The 22,324-nt window shown below is 39.4% G+C and overlaps 6 protein-coding genes across 8 annotated transcripts; 5 read left to right on the plus strand and 1 right to left on the minus strand.

Annotated features, from left to right (window-relative positions):
• Positions 1–12,487: 12,487 nt before the first annotated feature.
• Positions 12,488–13,296, plus strand: LOC108076140 (testisin-like). Its single transcript, XM_017168867.1, has 4 exons — positions 12,488–12,526; positions 12,589–12,634; positions 12,708–12,839; positions 12,896–13,296. Exons 1-4 carry the CDS (start codon positions 12,488–12,490, stop codon positions 13,294–13,296), a joined length of 618 nt encoding a protein of 205 aa, XP_017024356.1.
• A 294-nt stretch (positions 13,297–13,590) lies between these two features.
• Positions 13,591–14,575, plus strand: LOC108076141 (chymotrypsin-like protease CTRL-1). Its single transcript, XM_017168868.1, has 4 exons — positions 13,591–13,795; positions 13,867–13,912; positions 13,973–14,112; positions 14,178–14,575. The coding sequence occupies exons 1-4, from the start codon at positions 13,591–13,593 to the stop codon at positions 14,573–14,575; spliced, it is 789 nt and encodes a 262-aa protein (XP_017024357.1).
• Positions 14,576–15,189: 614 nt separating this feature from the next.
• Positions 15,190–16,235, plus strand: LOC108076142 (complement factor D-like). Its single transcript, XM_017168869.1, has 4 exons — positions 15,190–15,391; positions 15,460–15,505; positions 15,616–15,752; positions 15,820–16,235. The coding sequence occupies exons 1-4, from the start codon at positions 15,190–15,192 to the stop codon at positions 16,233–16,235; spliced, it is 801 nt and encodes a 266-aa protein (XP_017024358.1).
• Positions 16,236–16,601: 366 nt separating this feature from the next.
• On the plus strand, positions 16,602–17,555 carry LOC108076539 (testisin-like). Its single transcript, XM_017169452.2, has 4 exons — positions 16,602–16,794; positions 16,854–16,899; positions 16,956–17,110; positions 17,164–17,555. Exons 1-4 carry the CDS (start codon positions 16,602–16,604, stop codon positions 17,553–17,555), a joined length of 786 nt encoding a protein of 261 aa, XP_017024941.1.
• On the minus strand, positions 17,517–21,984 carry LOC108076540 (protein G12). Of its 3 annotated transcripts, none has more exons than XM_070283921.1 (3): positions 21,852–21,984; positions 17,809–17,931; positions 17,517–17,741 (listed from the first exon to the last, which is right to left on the minus strand). In XM_070283921.1, the coding sequence occupies exons 1-3, from the start codon at positions 21,900–21,902 to the stop codon at positions 17,631–17,633; spliced, it is 285 nt and encodes a 94-aa protein (XP_070140022.1). In that variant the 5' UTR covers positions 21,903–21,984; the 3' UTR covers positions 17,517–17,630. The 3 variants fall into 3 exon arrangements, with proteins under 3 accessions (XP_070140022.1, XP_070140021.1, XP_017024942.1); XM_070283920.1 differs by having other exon boundaries at positions 17,809–18,175; XM_017169453.2 differs by lacking the exon at positions 21,852–21,984 and having other exon boundaries at positions 17,809–18,339.
• On the plus strand, positions 19,448–20,782 carry LOC108076143 (chymotrypsin-2). Its single transcript, XM_017168871.3, has 4 exons — positions 19,448–19,653; positions 19,761–19,815; positions 19,877–20,061; positions 20,276–20,782. Exons 1-4 carry the CDS (start codon positions 19,455–19,457, stop codon positions 20,692–20,694), a joined length of 858 nt encoding a protein of 285 aa, XP_017024360.1. The 5' UTR covers positions 19,448–19,454; the 3' UTR covers positions 20,695–20,782.
• Positions 21,985–22,324: the final 340 nt, after the last annotated feature.

Below are 22,324 nucleotides of genomic sequence, written 5' to 3' on the forward strand. Positions count from 1 at the left end.
TTGTCGAATGGACACAGAGGCATAAGCAAAGACATAAATTATTCATGGCTGCATTTCGGGTCCCCAATCAGAAGCCTAATTTGCCATGCTTAGCCAGAAACGAAATGCTCCGATGAGTCTTACACACACTTCAGAAGGACACTGTCGCAAAAAATTGAGATTGTTGATCCTATTGATAGTTTTTCATATATTTTTCCTACCTACATATAACCTTTCTTGCATTCTTTTCTCACATTAAGACACTCCATTGCATACTTTTAGATGCCCAAAAGAATTGATTTTAAATCTCCTTCGTCGTAATACGTATTTTCATTGACTTTGAAGTGTGTAATCTTGATTTCAAAACGATTTATTTCAGTGAAGGAGCCAGCTTGCATGTATTTATAGTCCTACGATTGGGTTTGTGTGGAGTAAACATTGTAGGAAATTTCCCTCTTTTTATGCTCATGATGCCTAATCACATACACACAAGCACAGCCATTAAGAGGCCAGCTAAGCCACTGTGCGGGCGGAGTGGAGTGTATTGGATGTGGGAGTGTGGCAAGTGTCTTATCTACTTCCTGCTGATATGTTTATGATGCCAATGCCACTGATTATCAACTGCACAAGCCAGATGAAGATTCAGACCGGGAAGAAGCTGTAAAAGAAGCTCCACCAGCAGGAGCACCAGGAACAGCAGCAGCCAAGGAAACGAAAAGTTATTGCAATGCGTTCGTTGCCTTGGCGGAAAGTTGTCATGACAACGTCGCACTTCCAAGCTGGGGTAATGCCATTGGCCGCAGATTATGATTGAGTTTGTTGCACACACAGATACTGGAAAAAAAAATTGATTAGTATACCCGGAGCAGTCTCCTTTTACAATAAATTCTAAAACATTTTAAAGAATTTAAAGAATAATCACTTGGGAATTATAAGGTTCGGAATATAGGTTTCTTCTAAGACCTATTCTGAATACTTTCTTGCCTAAGATTTGGCTATGTCTCTGTCTTGTTACCCATAGTTTCTCCAAGTGCCTTGGAAACTCCAACGCAGAATAGCGTCATTTGTTTCCCTGCAATGTCGTGGCAGAGCGACATGCAAAGTTATGGCGGAGAGGAAGGTTCCTCTGTTGTCGTCAAGCCATAACGCGCATCATTATTAGGCGAAAATTATTATGGCACCCGCTGGATATCAAACACTGTCCCCATACCCATTCCCATCACCATCTCCATCAGCATCCCCCTCCCCTCAAGTTTTGATGGCATAACGACTTTTGCCAAAAGGGAATCAGGGTTGGGGGGCCAGGGAGCAAATGCAAATCTCATCAGTTGGATTTATGACACGCATAATTTTTATTGTGTTTGAACTGCCAGGGCGTTCGTTGAACACATCAGAAATCGGCACATGTCCCGGCATTTTGGGCCGTGTTAATTCCGGGGCCCAAGATTTTGTAATTTTATGTTCTCAAGCAAACATTGCAAATTCTGCATTTGCTCAGAGACGCTCGGCGGCTGCTTAATGGCGCCATAAACAGTGATGCCTAAGGGCGGTCTTTGGTTATTTAGGAGCGTGAATGGGTGGCTATGGGTGAGATGAGGCCGGGTGTGGGAAAACAGTAGCCTTGAGCAGGCTGCTAGTGTAATTAACAGGCTTCTGACATGATTCAAGTGCATGTATTTATGCCAGTGCCTCGGGGGTTCACCTGCGCCTGTTCCTACCTCTGTTCCTGACGCTCCTGTTCCTGCGGCTACTGCATTTGTAATTAAGCCGATTATTGGTACAGAGAGAATAATATAAATAAATAAAATATAACATAAACATAATAATATATAAGGTGTAAATCTATTTATTTTTCTCTATTTCTATTCTCTATCAAAATTTATTAAAAATTTATTAACCAAAAATATAATTAATATTATTTTCCAACTACCCTTTTAAGTCTCAGTGCCTTATCCAGATGAACACCTCGTGCACAGAGACAATGCCCGCCGCGGGCTACTCAAAGGACATGAGATTGAATGCGTTTCATGGACTCAGAGAAGGGGGAACCCACGTGTAGGTGTTGGTGGCAGGGTAATTATATTCGATAAAAGAGCAACGGACACTTCCGTCCGAGGCCACTCGAGGAGGTGACAGCTCCGGATGCAGTGACGCAGCAGCTGATCGAACCGAAAGCTGTTTCCCTGGCCGGCTAATAAGTTAACAGCAGTATAATGGCCTGTTTCCTGCTTGAATTGCCAATTATAGTTGTACCAGTTGTACCCACACACACACCCGCCTCCAGCCACTGCCACTCTTTGGGGATTTTGTGGGGGAAAAAAAAGTGCACTGTCAGCCAGGCTGGGTTTTCTGGTTCGCGTGCCGCCGTGATTGATGATCAACAGCAGGATATTGTGGGGGTGCCAGGACATAGTGCCAGTATGTGTGCCTCTGCGTGTGAGTGCTGCGAGCCATCTAATAGAAGAAGTGGCAATTGCCATATCAATGATGTTGCCATGCAAAACCAATTTGGGGACAGGCTGGCCTAACGACATTAAGCTCTAAATTATTTAACAATAAAGCCAATGCTTTCAATTAAATTCAAAGATAATTAGATTGGAAATGCAACCAATTTCCCTTTATTTTGGAAACATGAAACAAGCTAAACTACATTTGAAACCCCGTACATTCTGTTACTTTATATTTTGTTACAAAATTAAATTAGTTTATTTAAAATAAAAGCAATCCTGCTGTGTATTTTTGACCTTAATTACCAAAAAAATTACTTACGAGAGCCTCATCTAAAAACTAAATACAGCGAGGCATAAAAACTGTTGACTGTATTTAGGTTACGGCAACACTTGCCCAAAAAGTAAACCAAAATTATATACGAAAAGAAATGCTGCTAAATTTGGCAAGCCGAAGTTTGTATATCCTTGCAATTAGTAAATTAATTATTGGGAATTTATAGCAATAGTCTATCGTATTTATTTAAAAAATCAAACAAGCAACCCATGATACTACTTTCTTCCAAAAACTTCGATATGGAATACAATTCTTAAGCAAATAACTAATATTTTGTTCAGCTTTTAATTTTGTTAAAAATTTTTAAGACGAACGAAGGATTGGTTACCGTCTTTATTTGCTGACCGAGCTTCTTTATGGAGCCGCTCTCCTGACGGCAATCACCGCTGCCCCCGACATATTGATGAAACTTCGCTTGAATAGCCAGCTAGTGACCACCGTTGCATTTAGGTATCCGGAAATATGGCTAACTATGATCAGGGCCCTGCTGTTGACCGCCTTGGCCATGTTACCGACGGTGGTGAAGCTTCCAAAATTCCTAACCAGCCATAGTTTCTTCAAATTCCTGCACCTGGCTCCCTGGATACTGGTGTGCGGCTTCAAGTTTCTCCGGAATATCCTCATGCATGTGATTGTGATTCGCCAAGTGGGCCAATTCAACGATGCAACGGGCTTGATCATGGCCCTGGCCATTTACTGCATATTTTTGATTAAGGCTTCAGAGATGATGTTGCACTGGATTGCCATTGTCCACCTGACCACCGAGGGGTACATCTTGGATGTGCGTACCGAGCTTTGGTGAGGCAGAACTAACTTCTTTGCAAATCTAAATTTAAATATAAGCACTTCGGGTATTCTTTTTTTCCAGATAAATCTGCCTTGTGTGGAACCTTACAATGAGCCATATTTTTGGCTGGGAATCTCTTGACTTGAATACGTTCCAAACTTCTCGTCAGAATTATAATACCCTGCCAGTTTATAAAAACACGTAACCATGGAAATAAATTGCCTAATGCCCCACTCACCTAGTTGTTCCACTGAAAAACTGAAAAGTGTTTCAACCATGCAACTAAGCCTGTAAATTCCAATCGAATTGAATTAGTTACAGCTAAAAGCTCCGGCACGCAGCAGCCACGCACAATTGTTGCCACAACGCGGCAACATCCACCCGAGCAGCAGCAGTGGGAAAAGCGGGGAAAAGCGGCAACCAAAGCAGCGACAGGCCGCAGGCAAAGCCAGTAAAATCCATTAACAGCCTCCAAACTGGCCGCAGTGTTAATGATTACCGCTTATCTGTTTCTGTGTCTGCCTCCCTTGCCGATTTTCGGGGGAGAAGGTCTGCTACACGCGGGTGTTATTTATTAATTACAAGGTTTTAAATTAATTACGCAGCTTAAAATATTAACACAAAGCCCATGCCCCAGCATCTGGGGCAGGTTAAGTTCAGCACTGAGAAATGTTGATTGTTAATTCAAGTCATGTAGAGTGTTGGCTTCTGATTACACTTAATTTCAGAATGTTGGAAAATAATTTAACAAACTAAAATCAACACTACAAAAACGGTTTTAGTTTTAAAATCAATTTTTTCAAGTAGAATCTTAAAAAATCCTTTTAGAAATGTAAGTAATTTAGCTTGTGAACTCTTGTTATGCAAAGCCTGAATTCTTTAACTAAAATACTTAATTAACCCACATTTTAATCCCTGTGTAAAGTCGAGGGCAAAGAAAACCCATAGCAGATTGATTTGGCAGCAGAAGAACTGCGAACTGAATACCAAACGAATTTCGCTGCCAGAGCTTGTGGGTAACCATTAATCAGCAGGGCAAAGGAGAACCGAGGAAAAACCTTGGGGAAAAGTCGAGTCTCATCGAGTCCCTTTCCCTTTTCCTCTACATTGCTACGTTTTCACACATCAACTGGCAGAAAAAGTAAACTTTTAAAACTGTCAAATTGCTGTGTGATTTGCTGGCAAATAATAAACATGTTTAGCGAATAAATTCATCAAAACTAGCTGCCGAAAAGAGCGAGTGGGGAAAACCGAGCGACAGGACTAACGAGGAGCCAACACACACAGACTGCCATACACTTACACAGGCGAAATGCAAACAAATGGAAAACGTCGACAACACACGCAGGTGGCGCACGCAAGTCCCAGGGGGTGGCTGAGTACCCCAGGGTGGTGCTAGGGTGGCTCCACAACAAACAGAACTAACGAAGAGTTGACTTCAATCGCTGCTGCTGTCACCTAATATGCAGCGATTTCCGCTTCCGTTTTTTTTGTCGAATAAATATTGCTTGCACAGCGAAAAATCATAACAATAACTAAGAAGTAACTCTGTTGTTGAAATTATTTCTATTTAAATAAAGGCTTTCTAATTTTATTATATTTTTTGTTGAGTGTTTTATAGTGTAGATGAAGTGATTAGTTGTTGTTAGCCCTTTTGCAGTTACCTGGTTCGCCTGATAACTTTGCCTTGTGGTGTTCCGGGAACCGCTCTCTTTAGTTTTCTTCTTGATTTTCGTATTTTGTACAGGGACTTCCCCCTGTCGGCATTTGGTGGCCTACAGATTGAGCGCTTAATTTGTTAAGCTCGAAAAGTAGAAACTCAAACAAATCAGAATATCTGACCAGGAGTCAAGGCGTGTGTTTGCCTTGCTACCTTATGTACGCTTTGGGTTTGTTTCTCTTTTTTTTGGGGAGGTGAAGTTAGAGGATTTTGTGGGTGCCCCCTGTGCACCAAAGTCTGTCTGGGTCTATTGGTGAGGAGAAGGCGCAGCTTCAATCAAACCCACATACTATGCACATACGAGTACACCCACTTGGCAGAGAGATGGAATTTGTGTGGCTGACATCGGGCCACGTTGTTTGTTCGTTACGTTTTTACCCATTTTGAATCCTTTTTTGAAACCCCAAAAAACCCAAACTCTCGCTCGCCCCTGACCCGTTGGCCTTTTTTGCTCCTTCTCGTTGCTCTATTTTTGGCTTTTGATGTGCAGGAAGCTCATCATCAAAGGATCCCCAAGCGGACGCTGTGATAATTGTGCTTGTATGGGTGTGTTTGTATTTTCCTGCCAGTTTTCCTCTCATTTTTTTTTTTTTTTTTGTATCCATTTATGCTACCTGCATGTCGCATTTTCTTGGACTCCCTGTCGCTCGCTCACTGGATTTTCCTGATATTCCGTTTCTTTTTTTTTTTTATGCTGTTTGCACTTGACTTTTTGCCGGTTTCTTTTGCCTTTTGGCCGTGAGTATATGTGTGATTCTTGCCATTTTTTATTTCGCTTGTTGTTAGTGTTGGTGTTCTGTTTACAACTGGCAAATATTGACCCGCATTGATTGTCGTTTTTCCGCTTGTAAATTACTGAACTGAAACGGCAAAAGGGGGATGATGAGAGGGGAGCTCTGCAGTGGCAAAGGACTTTTGCTTTCGTTGAGGAAAATTAACGAATATGAGTTGGCTTTATAAGAAGATAATTGTTTAAGAGCAGATAATGAGACTAAAGATCAGTAATAAACGTAAAAACCAATTTCGAGTTCCAATTAAGCCCAAATCAGAAGCCTTTCTCAGGCTCTCAATTATTTTGTTGAGTCAAAACCAAGCCCGATTATAAGTTAAGTTAAGAAACAAAAGTTTAGTCCGACTTTTACTTTACTTATGTGTATGTGTGTGTGTGTGTGTGTGTGTTATATAAAAGTAATTGGCCGATGCAGCAAGTTCGTCGGCCCATTAAGGCCATTTAACAGTTACAGTTATGACTGGCACTGCCACAATATTGAGCCATTTTATGTATATTTCGCACAATGCTTCTTTATTTCGTTTTTGGCGTCATCGTTAAAATGGGTTTTATTATTTCCGTTTTGGCAGCGTTATTAATGTTGTTGTTCTGCTTTTGACTTTACTTCCGGTCCCGCACAAACACACCCACATGTATATATGTATGTATGTATGCCAACAATTTATATTTTTCAATTAAGCAGCAAAAATTTTACGCTTTGTTTCGTACAACTGTAATAAATTTCAACTACCCTTATGGGTTCCCCTCCCCTTTTGGCCCATGTTTCACTTCATTTGGCCGCATATGTACTGGCATTTCGATTCAGTTTCGCTGCCATTCGTTGTTGCTACAACAACTTCCTCCGAATTTCGCGTTATGGTTTCATTGCGGGGGAAAGCGTGTAATTGATAGCCGCCCTTGGCTTAATTAATAATTTCGTAAACTCGAACATGGCTTGGCGATGTGCGATGAAGTTGCACTATTAGCAAATGATTTGGCCTGCGAGTTGCGAAAAAGGATCCTGTTACTAGAGAATTGCGATGCAATTTGCAAACCTAATTAACCTGGGTTTTGCTGGAATTTCATGAAACTAATATTAAAAATAATAAAAATATTAAGAGTGCATTTCTGGTCCAACTGTTAAAATTTGTCGGGCAGATAAAGTCATTGCTAGCAAAATTTTGATATCTCAAAAGGTAAACTATAGGGTTTACTGGTAGATATAGGTTCCTATAGGATAAGTGTTATGTTTTTTTGGAATAAAAAAAAGGAGAGCTGATTTCAGAAAGCTAACTGAAGAAGATAATATTAGATTTGAGTGGAGTGCATTGGTTTCTTAGTGCTCTTCAGCATTCTTTTAATTTAATAAATAAACTAGAGTCGTCAATGAAACCAATTTAATTTTATTACAAACTCAACGGTTACTTTTTGAACAGAAAACTTGAATTCCCTGTAGAATTTTAGTGTCACATTTGATTTACATTACATAGAGTCTTATTTATTGCTTCTATAAATAACTAAAATTATAACAGATACTTTGGGATAATCTAGCCACCTGCTAGAGATATTTAAGCTTTAACCCCAGGAGAAGAAATCTCAAACAGATCTCCTTAGTACCTCCCGAAGGGATTCGTGTGAATCACCCTTTGGCAAACACACAGCAAATATCTCGTATGCATATATATACATTGTAGATACGGCTACATGGGCGAAGTACTTGTACTGCACACACAACCCACTGCATTAACCCACCCATCGCCCATCGCACACCACCCACCGCCCACTGCCATTAAACAGCTCTTGTTGGCTGTAAAGTGCTCGTTTAGCAGTTGTTGTTTTTGTTGTACAATCATCAAACGGTTTAGCTGTAAAACTAATTGCATTACATCAATTTTTCTGTTAAAAGTCAATAACCAATCAAACCCCGCACCGCCACGGCACACAGATGGCAGGACGTTCTCGTATGGAGTTCCGGAATGAAGCGCGGGTCAAAGTTTGAAAGCGTGCAGTTAAATGCACACAGACACGCACCCACATCTGGTTTATATATATATATATCGTGTGTATATATAGATATAGGAGCAGGGGGGGTAAAGCCAACCAGTCGTCGGTGGTCAATTTAATGGGACTGGCGGACAGGGTTAGCGGATGCCTTTTCGAGAGACGGATGTAGCGACGAAATAATGACAGGAGTAATCACATTAGCCCCCCAACAAATACTCGTACTTTCGCTGGCCGATCAGGGTTGCCAGGGCCCCCGTATAATTGTTTCAAATGGACGACGTGGTGGGTCATTGGTTTGCAGGCAATCAAGAATGAGATTGCCATTTGCAGATTATCGAATTTCGCTTGGGGTTTCACTCCATTTAGGTCCTAAAGCCGAAATGGAAGAGGAGCTAAGAGGATCTTGCAGAGAGATGACAGCCCTGTCAGTGCTTGCAGTAAAGACACTGCGAGAAAATGGTGTCTAACATAAGGAAAAATAAGAAAATTTAAAATAAAAAGTTTGTTTTGGAGTTTAATAATAAAATTGAGTTAGCTTTTAAAGATTATTTATATTTTATGTTGATGAGGCTAGATTTGAATTTAAAAATATATATGTTTTAATAAAAATATTCAATTAAACTAACAATTTTTTGGTACACTGCAGCTTCACACACAAAGGCAAGCGCGCCTTCCTCCAAAATGCATTCACGATGACGTGTCCATGCTGAACCGCCCCCCATCAACATGACCCCTTGGCGACCTTCGACCCCCCGCGTACACAAACAAACCCGGCTTGGGGGTGGTGATAAAAAAAAAGGGGTGGGGGGCGGTAGATGAGGCGCCAAATGCTGACGGTGCACACACAGTTGACCAGTTGACCAGCCCTAGACGAACGTTAAATCGTTAATTGATTACGGGACAACATTGATTGTTGTTGTTGATTTTTATTCGACGGTTTTTGTTTTGTTTTGTTTTTCCCCCCCGGTTTTTCAACAGAACAGCAGCATCCACGGTGGGGCAGCTCTCTATATTTGGCCGAAGGATTACGCAGGGGATTTCGCCAGCGAGACCCCCGGCTCTCTAATGAGAAGCTGTTCGAGTACAAGAACCGGCCATGTCCTGGAGCATTTTAAAACTAATTGTTAAGCAAGCAGGCATGCCAGTCGAACGAACATCCATGTCACGTACGCACAAACCGCAAATACAGACAATCTGGTCGAAATATAACCGGCAGGCAGTCGGACAGGCAGGCAACCGGGCAGCCAAAGGCTGCTTTGAAATAGAGAGCGGCCCCTGTAACTGATATTGCAGTTAAGGCGGTAACGAGTCAGCCGCCCAAGGAGCAAAAAACAAATCGACCCATCAGGATAACGCTGCTGCTCCTGCTTCTACTTCTGCCACTGCTGCCACTCAAAATTCTGGCCACCCGAAAAAAAGGCCAAAGGGCTTGTTGGCCAAGCATGAAAATAAAATACGAATAAGGTACTAGGACGAGTACGAGAGTACATGGCCAACTCCTGACGAGCATTTTAAGCAGCAATTATTTACTTTTGCCTGATGCCCAACATCACCATCAGCAGCAGCAACATGGAGTTGGAATAACAAAAGGCTTCGCAGCATAAAATTCAATTTAACTATTTTGCAAAATTCATTACAGAAATTCGTAGCATAAATTCCGGCTGTATGAATGCACTCCACAGCACTATGGGGTTTTTGACCACTTTATGTGGCATTTAGTCATTTTTTAAAAGTTCTTAAATTAAAAAAAAAATAGTGGGATTGCATTAACAAAACATCGAACTGTTATGCCTCGTACTCAAAATGTTAATACTTAACAGCATATGTTAGCAACAGAGCTGTAAAGTCAGCTGTTGCATCCGAAAGCACGTCTGCTAAGTTTGTAATTTTTACGAAGTGATCTTTGAAATTAAACTATTCGTGTAAGACACAATTTGCAAAGGAAAAAACTAATGGACACTGATTTCACAGGTTTTAACTACATGTTAAAGGTATTAATTGTTTAAATTGTGCGTGTTTATACTGACATTTTGTCATTTTATAAATGCACCTTAAGCTGAATTTTGAGAAACAAATTTAAACTTTGGGAAGAGTTTTGAAATAGAAGTTCGCATTAGTTTTCAATGCGTCCAAGTGTATGTTGTAGCGTTGTCAATTCTGAGCAAAAAGCAGTTAGTCTTATCGTGCACTTTTCCGCACTTTTGTTGCAATTTGAATTTTTCTCAGATAACCTCACTGTTTTCAGAGCCAATTTGGTGGCTGTTTGTATGGAAAAACACTGATTTCCGGTATTTTGGTTATTTTGGTTCCTAGGGAAAGCGTTGTCCGATTTTGTTCAAAATTGCTATATCGTGTTAAAATAGCAACAAATATAAGCTCCTTAAATTTCATTAATTTATCTTTACTTTTACCCGATCGTTCCTATGGGAGCTATAGGATATAGATTCCTGATCCGAACGATTTTCATACTATATGTGCCTAGGGACAAATAATGATGATTGGTAAAGTTTCATGTCGATATCTTCAAAACTGATCGAGTTATTAATTAATGCCACAAAAACTGGTCAAAAACCCCATAGTGCACAGGCGAAAGACGTTGGGCAGGAAATCCGAGGGACCCAAAAAGCCAAGAACCAGAAACAGAAATGGAGCAACATTGTCTAGGTTACTAATTGATGAACTAGAGTGTACGGTATAACACGTGTAGAGCAAGTTTCCCAACAAATGCCAGTGCAGTAACTAAGCCAGTAAGTACACTGACAAAACAAGGGTTAGATATATTTTAAAAGAGTTTTTAAATCTCTAAAAAAAAAGTATTTAAAAATAGGCTAAACATATATTGACTAGTGCTACAATTATAAGTGTAAACTTGCTGCGGTAGGATAATAAATTAATAAAATTAAATTAAATTAAATAGATACCCACTTTGAATCATATTTAGGGGTAGCTTTGGTATCTTTAACGTTATTTTTTAAAGGATAAGTTGAATAATAGTGGCTCTTGCAAATTATAATGCAGTATTAGCTTCACCTGACGTTACGCTCTAAGATTTATTCTCAATCAAAATCTAAACCGCAAAGGACCGTCTTTCTTTTTCGAGTGTAGCGGTCGCCACGTAGCGCTTGTTATTTTAATTTCCGCCTAAAAGTATGCAACAAATTGAAAGGATTACACAAAAGTTTATGCAATGCAGCAGAAGTAACGCAGCAGCAACAGCAACAGCCAACTTAAAACGGCAAGACAAATGCGACAATTTAAGCGCGTTTTGGCCCGCTGGCACGCCAGCAACATGGCATAAAATTAATGTCAAGCAAAATGGGGAAACAGCAAAAGCAGCAGGAGCAGCAGAGCCAGCAAGGATCAGGAGTACGAGTTGCAGGAGGAGGAGGAGCAGCAGCAGCAGGAGGCCAACTGCCAGCTGAGGCATCGCATTCGTTCCCATTCGCCGCCTCTGCCACGCTGTCAGCCAAAAACGGCTTCAAAATGATGTGGGACGGGCCTGGCTGGATCGGCTTGGCTGGCTTGCCTTTTCATGCTCGCCATGTGGGTTTCAAGTTGCAGCAACTTTTGTTGCATATTCAGCAGCAACTGAAACATCAACAGCACCAAGAACAGCAAAAGCAACAGCAATTTGCTCCATTCGAAATAAACTTGGCAACGCTTATATGGCCGCATTTTGTGGCAAATAAACTTGCAACTGCCAGCCATAAAAACTATGTCGATGTCGACAAATTATGCAGCGAGCTCCACTGAATAAAATCCCTTATGCTGCTGCTGCCGCCTGACATTTATCACCGACTCATCGGGAGTGACTTTTAGGCGCCAGGCCCATCATCGGTCTGCAACTGGGCCTCGACAGCCCGATGAATCAATGAAGCTTTCTCGGCAAATTGTGTCAGCAAGATGCACTTGCAACCTGATTTCGTGTCGCACTAATGATTCCACATTGTGCACCTACTATGTGCGTGCCAGCATATGGCAATGGGGTTTTTCCTTTCTGCTGATTTTCCACATTGTAGTGAGACATAATAAGAGATGAAAAGCCCCGCATGTCACAGCCGTTGAAGGGCTTTACTAAAGTTTTTGTATGCCTTTAAAATCATTCGTAATTAATATTTAAAACAAAAGCTGAAGTTGTCACAAAACTCATTATAAATGCTATATTCCAAAATGGATTATTGACTCTTGACCTTCTACTTGTTATCAGTTAAATAAAGCAGAGTCTAAATATTGAAATTCTGCTGCTATTTTGTTCTGTTTAGTTCTGCCACTTCGATGGAGATGTTGTCTGTCAATTCACTGCTGATAATTTCGTCAATCTGGATTCTCGGAAGACATGGACTGGCCCAGCTGTTGGATGAAGGATGCCGACCAATACAACTGCCAATGATTCGGAATGGTACAGACTCTGAACGGGCTCCGTATATGGCTTTTATAACGCGCAATGGAGAGCACCTTTGTGGCGGCTCTCTTATTGCAGATCGTAAGTATTTAATTATAGTACAAATAATATTTAATTTAAATAATTTTCTTAATATTTCTCAGGCTCTGTTCTTACCGCTAAACATTGTTTTATCCACGCTGGAAACTAGTAAGTAATGTGAGAAATAATAGGAGTTCATAAAAATCAGGCTAAAAGTATTCATTTCATTTTTCCAGCTCAGTAAAGTTGGGAGTACACAATACGCAGAACCCAGAAAAGGAACAAACATTTGAAATAGCAGAACGTATTACTCATCTTGACCCTTACATTGACCTGATGCTGCTTAAACTGGATCGAGTGGTAAAATACGAGGGTAGGAGCTCATTTCTATATATTTAAGAAGTATTTAATCACCTTTTCATTTGGCAGACCATATTAGGCCGATCTGTATTCTTTTGGGACCTGAACAGGAGTTACTCAACAGCACAAACGACTTAACCATAACTGGCTGGGGTCAGATTTCCAATGAAAATGCTACACAACGACCTTGGATACTCCAAACAGCCGAATTAAAGCGCATCCATTGGGACGATTGTGGCAGACCACATGGATATATTTGTGCTGAGGCTGCCTATCAGTTTGCCTGCCAAGGTGACTCCGGAGGTCCTTTGGCAGCTTATGTTAAACATAACCAGGAAACGGTCAATGCCCAAGTTGGAGTACTCCACGGAGGTCTGACCGATAGATGCGACTCCTTTAGTCAGTATGTGGATGTGGTGAATTTTACCAATTGGATTGTTGACATGATACGACTAAACAAAAAAATCTGAATAACTTGGCAATAAATTATATATAAAAGAAATTATTAAATAAAGAAGAAGATTCTTAAAGTTACCTAAATCTTAAATGATAATTATATATATTATTATCAGAAAGCGTATAAACATAAAGACTTCATCTTTGAATTTCATGTTGAGTGATTCATTAATTGCCTTATCAAAATATGAAACCCTCCAACCTTGCTGTCACAGTAATAAATATTTTCAATAAAATTATTCCATTTCGCCAGAAAGAATTTCATAATCATTTAAAAAGAACAGTTGAGTTTTAAACTTTCGATTAAGATGACGTACGCTCTTCCAAAGTTGATGCTACTGTTATTAAGCCTGTGCTTCGGAAAACTAGAAGCCGTCACCTTTTTGGATAACAATTGCCAGGCAGGGTTTTCGCCGATGATGATCAATAGCAGGAATGCCAATCGAGCTCCATGGATGGCGTACCTAATTAAAGATGGGAAATACATATGCGGTGGTTCTCTAGTTAATCATCGTGAGTAACACAGCTATGTTTTTTTATTATTATGAATTACATATATAAATTTACTCTTTTGAACCTTTCAGAGTTCGTCCTGACAGCTGCTCATTGTGCCAACTCTGTACAAAACTTGTAAGTAACAAAAACTTTATATATATTAAGATTTTATAAAGAAATGTTTATTGATTTCAGGATTGCAAGATTGGGGGAGTATGATAGTTCGATTGAAACGGATGGCGAGACTTTAGATATCGGTGTCAGTATAATCTTTTTTGCACCACTGGGCCAGGACATTTCCCTGCTTAAATTGCTTACAAGAACTAATTACACAGGTAATATTTTCTTCGTGATAAATAGTTTTAAATTGGTACAAAAAACTTTCATTTCATGTTCGCAGCAACCATCAAGCCAATCTGCATTGTATTATGGACATGCAATGAGGATTTACGAGAATTACACTCTGTAAACAAGTATATTGTAACCGGCTGGGGTCAGATTTCCCGCGTTAACAGGACAGCCTCCACCATCCTCCAGGAAATATCGGTTTCGCGGATCAATCCCTCATTATGTGGCAACTTCTTTGGACAAATTTGTTGCGAAAATCCCTCGCAGTTTGTTTGTCACGGAGACTCTGGAAGTCCCCTTACTAGTGAACACAAATATAACCACGTCACTTCCACTGTTCTATATGGGGTTCTCAGTTCCGGCCACGAGAGGTGCTACGATTATGCCAGATACGTGGATATCGCTCCGTATACTCCTTGGATCTATTACATTATTAAAAGCTACTTTTAGCTAAATTTATACCAAAAGTTCATGATGATTTAATGTAAAAACTTAAATATATATAAAAGAAATTGTTGCCTAAATAAAATATTTAACAAATTATAATAAAATAAATTAAAAAAGTATACATTTCGCGAACACTTTCGAGCACTTTGACAGCATTTCCAGGATATATATAGGGTCAATTTCCAGGATATATAGGGTCGCTATGGGTATTATAGCTCTCCTTGCTGTAAAAAAAAATTAAAAAAGTATTTAAAGATGATCAAATAAAACAATAATAATTTAAGCTTATTATAAAATGAAGTTAACTTTTTGCAAATATTTAAATTTGAGTTCGAAATAAATTAGCATAAGATTTTCTTTTTTTTCCTGTATAATATTTTAATTAACTATTTATATTTATAGTTAAATGATGTCACTGCAACCTTGCCAAGATCTTTTAAAAATATATTTTCTGAAAGCATATAAATATATAAGATTAACTCAAGTTTCAATGGTATTTCCTGGAAACTGATAACGTCAAATTCAGCTGAATTCTTTCTTTAATCTTTATTAAAAAGCAGCCAGTAAGATTTTGATATTTAATTTCATTTTATTGTGAATCTCATTGGATTACGATTATGTCCGCTTACCCACTGCTTACGCTTTCGATAATACTGATCCTGGGGAGACAAGGATGTGCCAAGTTACTGGACGAGGGATGCCGGCCAAGATATATACCCCTGATAAGCGGAGGTGGTGAATATAATAACCCCACCCCACATATGGCTTATTTAAGGGTCAATGGTGTGGTGAAATGTGGTGCCTCCCTTATTTCAAATCGTAAGTGTTTTTTAATTGTTTAACTAAGCAAATTAAGTGTTAATAAAATATATTTTAATACTTTTCAGGCTTTGTTCTTACCGCTAAGCATTGTCTGAACTTTAAAGGCGACTAGTAAGTAGAGATTTACAAAGATATATATATATAGTTTATATATTTATTGTTTTTTGAGGTAATAATAATAATTTAATATTAAATAAAACAACTTTTTCCACTTCTTCCAGCTCTGTGGTTTTAGGAAAATACGACAAGTCTACACCAGAAAAAGAAGAAAAAGTTCCTGTGGCATATTTTAATCCTCATCCTGACAAGAACATTGACATTGCCCTGCTGGAACTAAAGGATAAAGTGGAGAACAAACGTATGAAACCTTTAATGTTTTACAATTTTATTATTCAACAATATTTAATATATTTTACCCTCCACAGCCACTATCAAACCGATTTGTATTATCGTGGATACTGCAGTGGAATCACAGCTCAACTCTATACCCGAGTTCATGATTCTGGGCAGCGTTCAGGATTCACGCCAACAAGTCCTTGTTGAGCGGACTGACTTGTCCTCGTGTGGCAATCGCAAAGACGAATATAGTATTTGTGTAAAGAACCCCGATCAGTTCTCTTGTGAAGGTGACACGGGCAGTCCCTTGGCAGGTTATTTCAAGTACAATGGTGAGACGGTCTTGGCCCAGGTAGGAGTACTCGCCGGAGGTTCGAATCCAGTATGCAACACCTATTCCGATGTCGTGAAGATAACGCCCTGGATCGTTAGCACAATAAACAAGGAAAAAGAGGAAAGCATATGGAGGAAAATAATCAACTATATTTGGTCGTTATTTGAGTAAAATGTAAAATCATCCTAGAAATAAAATATAATGAAATGTTTTCTCTTAAACATAAGGTTGATTTTAGAATTGAAATCTAAGAAGTTGCTTTGAGATATGAATAGACTGACCTGGGTGGATCGACTAGGCTGCCAACGCAATGTAAACATTATTGACTTCACTGCATTGCAAGCACTGTTCTTCAAGTGTACAAAAACATATATGACACATAGGTGTTATCTCTACCTAGACATATACCCAGTAATATATTTGTGAGGCTTCTTATCAAGACATAATGAATTGTTTCCAAGAATTTCTTTAGAAAAGTGGACAAACAAATTATATATTTCATTGACATATTGCAGTTGTTCTGTTGATTTCGTTGAGATGACATTTTTATTCTCCTCCATCCTGATTTTCCTACTCCTTGAGGCGGGATCTGCCCAGTTGCTGGACGAGAGATGTCAAAAGTCATACAGATCGCGAGTTATTGGTGGTAAAAATTCAGAGCGGGCTCCTTGGATGGCTTACTTGATACGCAATGGGAATTTCGCTTGCGGAGGCTCACTGGTTGCATACCGTTAGTAACTAATTAATTAATTTATTTATTATAAATAGTTCATAAATATCTACCCTTAGGTTTCGTACTGACAGCAGCTCATTGTACCCAAGTGAACGACAATTTGTATGTAAATATAAAATACTTGCTAGGTTTTTATTAATTGCTGTTTTTCGATAAAGGTATGTTCGCTTGGGAGAACTGGATTCAGCTACCAACAGGGATGGCCCCACTGAGCAATTTCGGGTAGTACAAATCTTTAGGCATGAAAACTACGTTACTCACATGTCCCACGACATAGCGCTACTCAAACTCGATCGAGCTGTGGTCTACAGAGGTAAGTAAAATGCAAATTTATTGAATTTAAATAAATACTCATTTCCCTTGCAGCCAATGTCCGGCCCATATGTATTATGTTGGACACCAAACTGCGGTCAAAAATCAACGCTATCCCAGAATTTACCCTTACCGGCTGGGGTCAGAGTGCCCATTATTATCAGATGCCGACGCGGCTCCAGAGACTGACCGTGCGGCGGATCAACGATTACTGGTGCAATGGTCAGACAGAGCGATTCTGTTGCCGAAATCCCGCACAGTTCGTTTGCTTTGGCGACTCGGGAAGTCCCTTGGGTGCCCTGGTCTTATACAGAAAAAGGATCATCTTTGCCCAGTTTGGAATAGCCAGTTCGGTTACGGGTAATTGCGATGGTTATGGCATATTTACGGACGTTATGCACTATACCCCTTGGCTCGTGGCCACAATACGACGTCATTGGAATTAGGTTGGAAAAGGAAAATACAATAAAAACTAAGTTCTAGCAATAAATAATGGTGGTAAAAATCTTTCAATTTCTCTATTAAACCTGTGGACCCCAACTGATGACCTCAAACAGTATTTGCAGTAACTCATCCACATTGATGCTCTTTTGGCTCAGCTTTCTCAATGGCGCTTTCAGTTCTGTAGAGTACTAAAATGAACACAAAATAATTTAATTAAACTCATAGAAAAGCTAATACTTAACCCAAGATCCTTACCCTGGCTCGCTGAACAAGATCCTTGAACTGCTTATCCCTGAGGGCCTTGTACAGTTTGGCAAACTCCCCGCTTTGTCGCACCTTCTGGGCCATCAGTGAGTAGATCCTCGTCCGGGGCAGACTCTGTAAGGTGTCGCGCAGGAAGGTTGTAAGATCGCGACGAAGCATCAGCTCTACGGGTACAGTGCGCGACAGTTGGAAGGCCTTCAATCGGGCTATCAATTTGTCCACAAGAGTGGTGACATCATAGCCAGAGCCGTTCTCGGTCAGGTAGTTAATGATGTTAACAAAATCGGGAGCGGCACGAACTTGCTGCCAGGTGTTTGTAAACTCATCGCTTCGCACAAACTCCACGGCCTGTCGGAACCTGGGATCGAATATATAGTATCTGGCGGCTATAAAACCAATGCGTCGCCGGGGAACTAAAGCACCAAAATCTTTGAGATCGGACCGCAAGTCTGCAGAAACTAAAGACCAACAGCTGATGACGGTAATGACCAACAGAAGCGACACGGAGGTGGAGAAAGCCATTATGTGACTATTAGGGCTTTAGGGTCTTGCCAATGCTTATATACCCCAGTGGAAACAATATTTGGCTTTGTTTTGTGGCAATTGGGGGTGTGTGCCAGGTGCTAATTGAAGACTAATAAGCTACTTGGAGCGAAGAAACTATTGCACTTACGAGAAATGGCAATAAAATACTATACAGTTTGTATATCTATCACCTTACTCCTCACTCACTCCTCAAATAAGAACAAACAACTTTTATTTGTACTTTTGCTATATTTATAAACTACACTGTCATTTGTCTCCCATTTCTTCTCTCTCTGTAAGCTGTAAACTCTTGCTTTCACCAGCACTTGTTTGCATTGGCACTGGGAATGGTTTGAGAGTCTACTCTCTGTACTGAGCATATTCAAAGGCAACGACTTGGCAGTTGATAAACAAGATGCATGGTCAATAGCAAACATTGGTCAAATCTCGATAAATCAAGTGAGACATTCTTTTGTCTGGCCCAGCAGCAGCAGCAGCAGCTGACTGTAATTGCTCCCATTTGTGCATTAAAAATAATGATTGATTCAGAGCCTCGCCAATGCATTTCCTATCCCAGTCCGAGCAACATTGTTCTGTTTGTCTGCCGGAGCCGAAAAATTAGAATTCAATTGCGTGATTTATGCAGTCGGCAAATTTACGAGCCATCTGAGAATTCTATGCCGGAAAACACCCACCGCACCGCCTCCAACTTCATTTGGCAAAGCCACAATGAACACACAATCTATTTTAATTCAAGCTTAATGGTAATGGTGATTATGAATATTTTGGAAACAATAAAGATAGGCCCTTCTATGGAGTATCTGTATTTACTAATGTCTTGGCATACGCGAATTGGATTGATCGAGTAGTGAATGAAAAATGATAAGAAAATGTACAAAATTGTATAATCAAAACAAAATAGAATTTAAATATTTAAAAACACATCATTTAAAATTACTGACTAAATCAAAAATGTTCAAGATGTTTAAGAAATTCTAAAGAAATTTAATTTCTACGAATTCAGGCACTGACACGTGCTGATAAGCGGCAAGCGAGCTTCTATTTAGCAAGCTAGTCACAACCTACTCACAGTTGTGTTTGAGTGCTTGGCGATGAAGTATTTAACATTTTGTTTATTACTGGCTGTATATGAGATCCTTGGATCCGAGCTTCTTGATCCTGAATGCATCATAAGTCAAGATAAACCCAGAGTGGCGGGAGGCTACGATGCTAAAGAAAACTCTGCACCATGGATGGTATCTCTACACAATGGGGACACATTCCTTTGTGGAGGTTCATTAATTTCAAAAGGTATGTATGCTGAGGAGGAGAAAACTAAAGTTAAAGTTAATCAATGATTTACTACTGAAAACCTTAAAAATATACATTTAATTTATATATTTATTAATTACTTTCAGTCTTCGTTCTTACCGCTGCCCACTGTGTTCTAACAACAGGACAACCCCAGGAATTGTTTGTATTTTCTGTGAAACCTATACAAATAGTACTTAATGCAACATTTTTTTATTAACAGATGGGCCCGCGTGGGCGAGCACAATTTAAACAAATATAAAGGCAGCATCGGTGGTACTTTTGGATGGCAACAATTTCAAAGATCAACCTACAAAGTTAAATATATATACACGCACCCGCGTTATACAACGATCCGGGCTTACGATATAGCTTTACTTAAGCTAGAACGAGAAGTGCGCTACACAGGTAATCACACAAATCACAGTGCAAATTTTCAAAAATTATAATCATAAGAAAAGCCACTCACCGCAATTTACACGAAGCTTAAACAAAGTGCCAGTAGAAAGTAAACATATATCTTTCTGCTTCATAGCTGTTGAAAATTTGTAGCTTTTTCAATTGCTTGACATTTTTAAGCATTTTAATATTTTTTAATATTTCAATATTTTGAATTTTTTAGCCTATATACGCCCCATATGTCTGCTTCAAAACAACGGCATAGAAAACTGGCAGGAGTACCTGATGAAAATCAAACAATTATCTGTGCACGGCTGGGGAAAAACGGAGAATGGTTTGATTAGCCATGTTCTGCAGACAACGAATCTCCCCCAAATCAACCGCAGTACCTGCTTCAAGTATACCAAATATCCCCTCGATGAATCTCACATCTGTGCCGGTAATCTTTATAGACATGTCCGCTTCGGGGATTCTGGTGGCCCACTCGGTTTTCAGTTTAAAGCTAACGGATTTGATTATTACATTCAGTGTGGAATTGTAAGCAATGGAGAACCTGGCATGGGCGTGGCAGTCTTTACTAATGTCCTAAGCTATGCCGATTGGATTGTTAAGGTCATCAAATACGATCACGAATACATGTAACCTTTCCTGGCTAAAAAAATTAAAATAAATAATCAACTAAAGAAAGCTATGGTCAAGTATGCAAGACGGTGATATACCCATTACAAATCAACAAAGTCTAGAGGCGTATATTTTTAAGGTTTTATGTAAAAAAATATTAATTTGATGAAATTGTTAATAAAATAAAACGTAATACCAATACCACTACTAAGAGAACTTTAAATTATATTCTAGAAGAATAATATTATTATTTCAGGAATATCGAACTCAACAGTTCTAATCCAAGTTCTCAATTTATGAATTTTTAAATAAACCTAAAAATCACTTAAAATTACTAAACAACCCGAGATATATCAGACTTTGATCGTAACTCAAGTAAAGTGCATACTATCTAAACTGAAATCAATTTGAATCAGGCCAAAATCAGCTAAGGCATCTCTTTTAATTTACCAAACAAAATAATCCCAATAAAAAAGGCCACAAGGAAGGCAATAAATTTGCATCAATGCTGCAACAATTGGCAATACTCCGTGGGAAAAAGGCAAACAAATAACCAAACAAAAGGCGAGGGGGTACTTTTCTAAAAGGATCTTCCACAAAAGCCAGCCCCAGTTACGTATGTTTTGTGGGACATTCGATGGGTTCGAGGACAAAAAACGGAAATGGAAACGAACGCGTTACGTGTGTGGATTGGGGTTTTCCATGGAACCAACTATGTTAGGCCTCGGTATCGCCACCCACAATGGCCATCAGATTCAGGAGTTTGGTGAATTGTTGCGGTTGGCAGGGGCAGGTGCCCAGGTTACCAGTTACCAGTTACCGTGCGGCTGCCGTGCGTAATAAGCTGCAAAACGCTTTTCGGTTGGCCCTTTTCTGGCCATTGTCCTCTTTGAAGTTTGTTTATGATTTTCGGATGTTGCACGCACCCCGCAGTGGCGGCAAAAAAGCGTTAACCGCATTAGATTTAGATTTGGCGTATTAGTGAGATTTATGCATTTAGGAAATTAAACATCCTGTCCCGGGTGGACATTTTAAATTTCACTCTACCCTGACTCGCAACGCAGGCTTAAAGGTGTATCGCGGCAGGGCGAGTGTGTGTGTGTGTGTGCACTGAGCTCCCTCTGTCATTAATTTGAAATCATGCGTGAAATCGCGTAATGTCGCCAACATGGTCATACCCACAGTCCAGATTCCAGGGGTCCGCCACCGCCAAAGCTATGTATGTACATATAACCATGGCAATGGCCATGTCCATAGCCTCAGCATCCTTCTTGCACACTCATTTGTATATGAAAAAAGTATATGTTTTGCTTGTTTTTATGCGACGCCTACTTGCCTCCATGCATATATCTACACTGAGCTTATATTTTGTGTAAAATTTTTATCAATCTTTGAAAAAAGTGAAATTTTTTAAAGTTTTGATTTGTTAATCTAATAAAAACGAACGCAGAAAGTTTTCTGAATATATATATAATATAAAATGAATTTTTAAAAATTAAAAAATCTGATTCAATTTTAAATTATAAGACTATTACACTAAATAAGCTTCCTCGTTACTTTTTATTTATATAATTGAAATTTTTTAAGAGTAATAATCTGTTCTTTTTATTTCAATATAATTGGTTTTTTAAACCTGGCGACATGTAAATTT

Source organism: Drosophila kikkawai, chromosome 2R (assembly GCF_030179895.1).
Source record: "Drosophila kikkawai strain 14028-0561.14 chromosome 2R, DkikHiC1v2, whole genome shotgun sequence".
In the NCBI taxonomy this organism is placed as follows: domain Eukaryota; kingdom Metazoa; phylum Arthropoda; class Insecta; order Diptera; family Drosophilidae; genus Drosophila; species Drosophila kikkawai.

Excerpts from the sequence above, each read along its gene's own strand:
- LOC108076140 (XM_017168867.1), top strand. The coding sequence starts at position 12,488 with ATGGAGAGCACCTTTGTGGCGGCTCTCTTATTGCAGATC. Across the intron at positions 12,527-12,588 it reads CGGCTCTCTTATTGCAGATC|GCTCTGTTCTTACCGCTAAA; the intron begins GTAAGTATTTAA and ends AATATTTCTCAG. Across the intron at positions 12,840-12,895 it reads TCGAGTGGTAAAATACGAGG|ACCATATTAGGCCGATCTGT; the intron begins GTAGGAGCTCAT and ends TTCATTTGGCAG.
- LOC108076141 (XM_017168868.1), top strand. The coding sequence starts at position 13,591 with ATGACGTACGCTCTTCCAAAGTTGATGCTACTGTTATTAAGCCTGTGC. Across the intron at positions 13,796-13,866 it reads TGGTTCTCTAGTTAATCATC|AGTTCGTCCTGACAGCTGCT; the intron begins GTGAGTAACACA and ends TGAACCTTTCAG. Across the intron at positions 13,913-13,972 it reads GCCAACTCTGTACAAAACTT|GATTGCAAGATTGGGGGAGT; the intron begins GTAAGTAACAAA and ends TATTGATTTCAG.
- LOC108076142 (XM_017168869.1), top strand. The coding sequence starts at position 15,190 with ATGTCCGCTTACCCACTGCTTACGCTTTCGATAATACTGATCCTGGGG. Across the intron at positions 15,392-15,459 it reads TGCCTCCCTTATTTCAAATC|GCTTTGTTCTTACCGCTAAG; the intron begins GTAAGTGTTTTT and ends AATACTTTTCAG. Across the intron at positions 15,753-15,819 it reads GGATAAAGTGGAGAACAAAC|CCACTATCAAACCGATTTGT; the intron begins GTATGAAACCTT and ends TACCCTCCACAG.
- LOC108076539 (XM_017169452.2), top strand. The coding sequence starts at position 16,602 with ATGACATTTTTATTCTCCTCCATCCTGATTTTCCTACTCCTTGAGGCG. Across the intron at positions 16,795-16,853 it reads AGGCTCACTGGTTGCATACC|GTTTCGTACTGACAGCAGCT; the intron begins GTTAGTAACTAA and ends ATCTACCCTTAG. Across the intron at positions 17,111-17,163 it reads TCGAGCTGTGGTCTACAGAG|CCAATGTCCGGCCCATATGT; the intron begins GTAAGTAAAATG and ends TTTCCCTTGCAG.
- LOC108076540 (XM_017169453.2), bottom strand. The coding sequence starts at position 18,339 with ATGGCTTTCTCCACCTCCGTGTCGCTTCTGTTGGTCATTACCGTCATC. Across the intron at positions 17,742-17,808 it reads ATCTTGTTCAGCGAGCCAGG|TACTCTACAGAACTGAAAGC; the intron begins GTAAGGATCTTG and ends TGTTCATTTTAG.
- LOC108076143 (XM_017168871.3), top strand. The coding sequence starts at position 19,455 with ATGAAGTATTTAACATTTTGTTTATTACTGGCTGTATATGAGATCCTT. Across the intron at positions 19,654-19,760 it reads AGGTTCATTAATTTCAAAAG|TCTTCGTTCTTACCGCTGCC; the intron begins GTATGTATGCTG and ends AATTACTTTCAG. Across the intron at positions 19,816-19,876 it reads ACAGGACAACCCCAGGAATT|ATGGGCCCGCGTGGGCGAGC; the intron begins GTTTGTATTTTC and ends TTTTATTAACAG.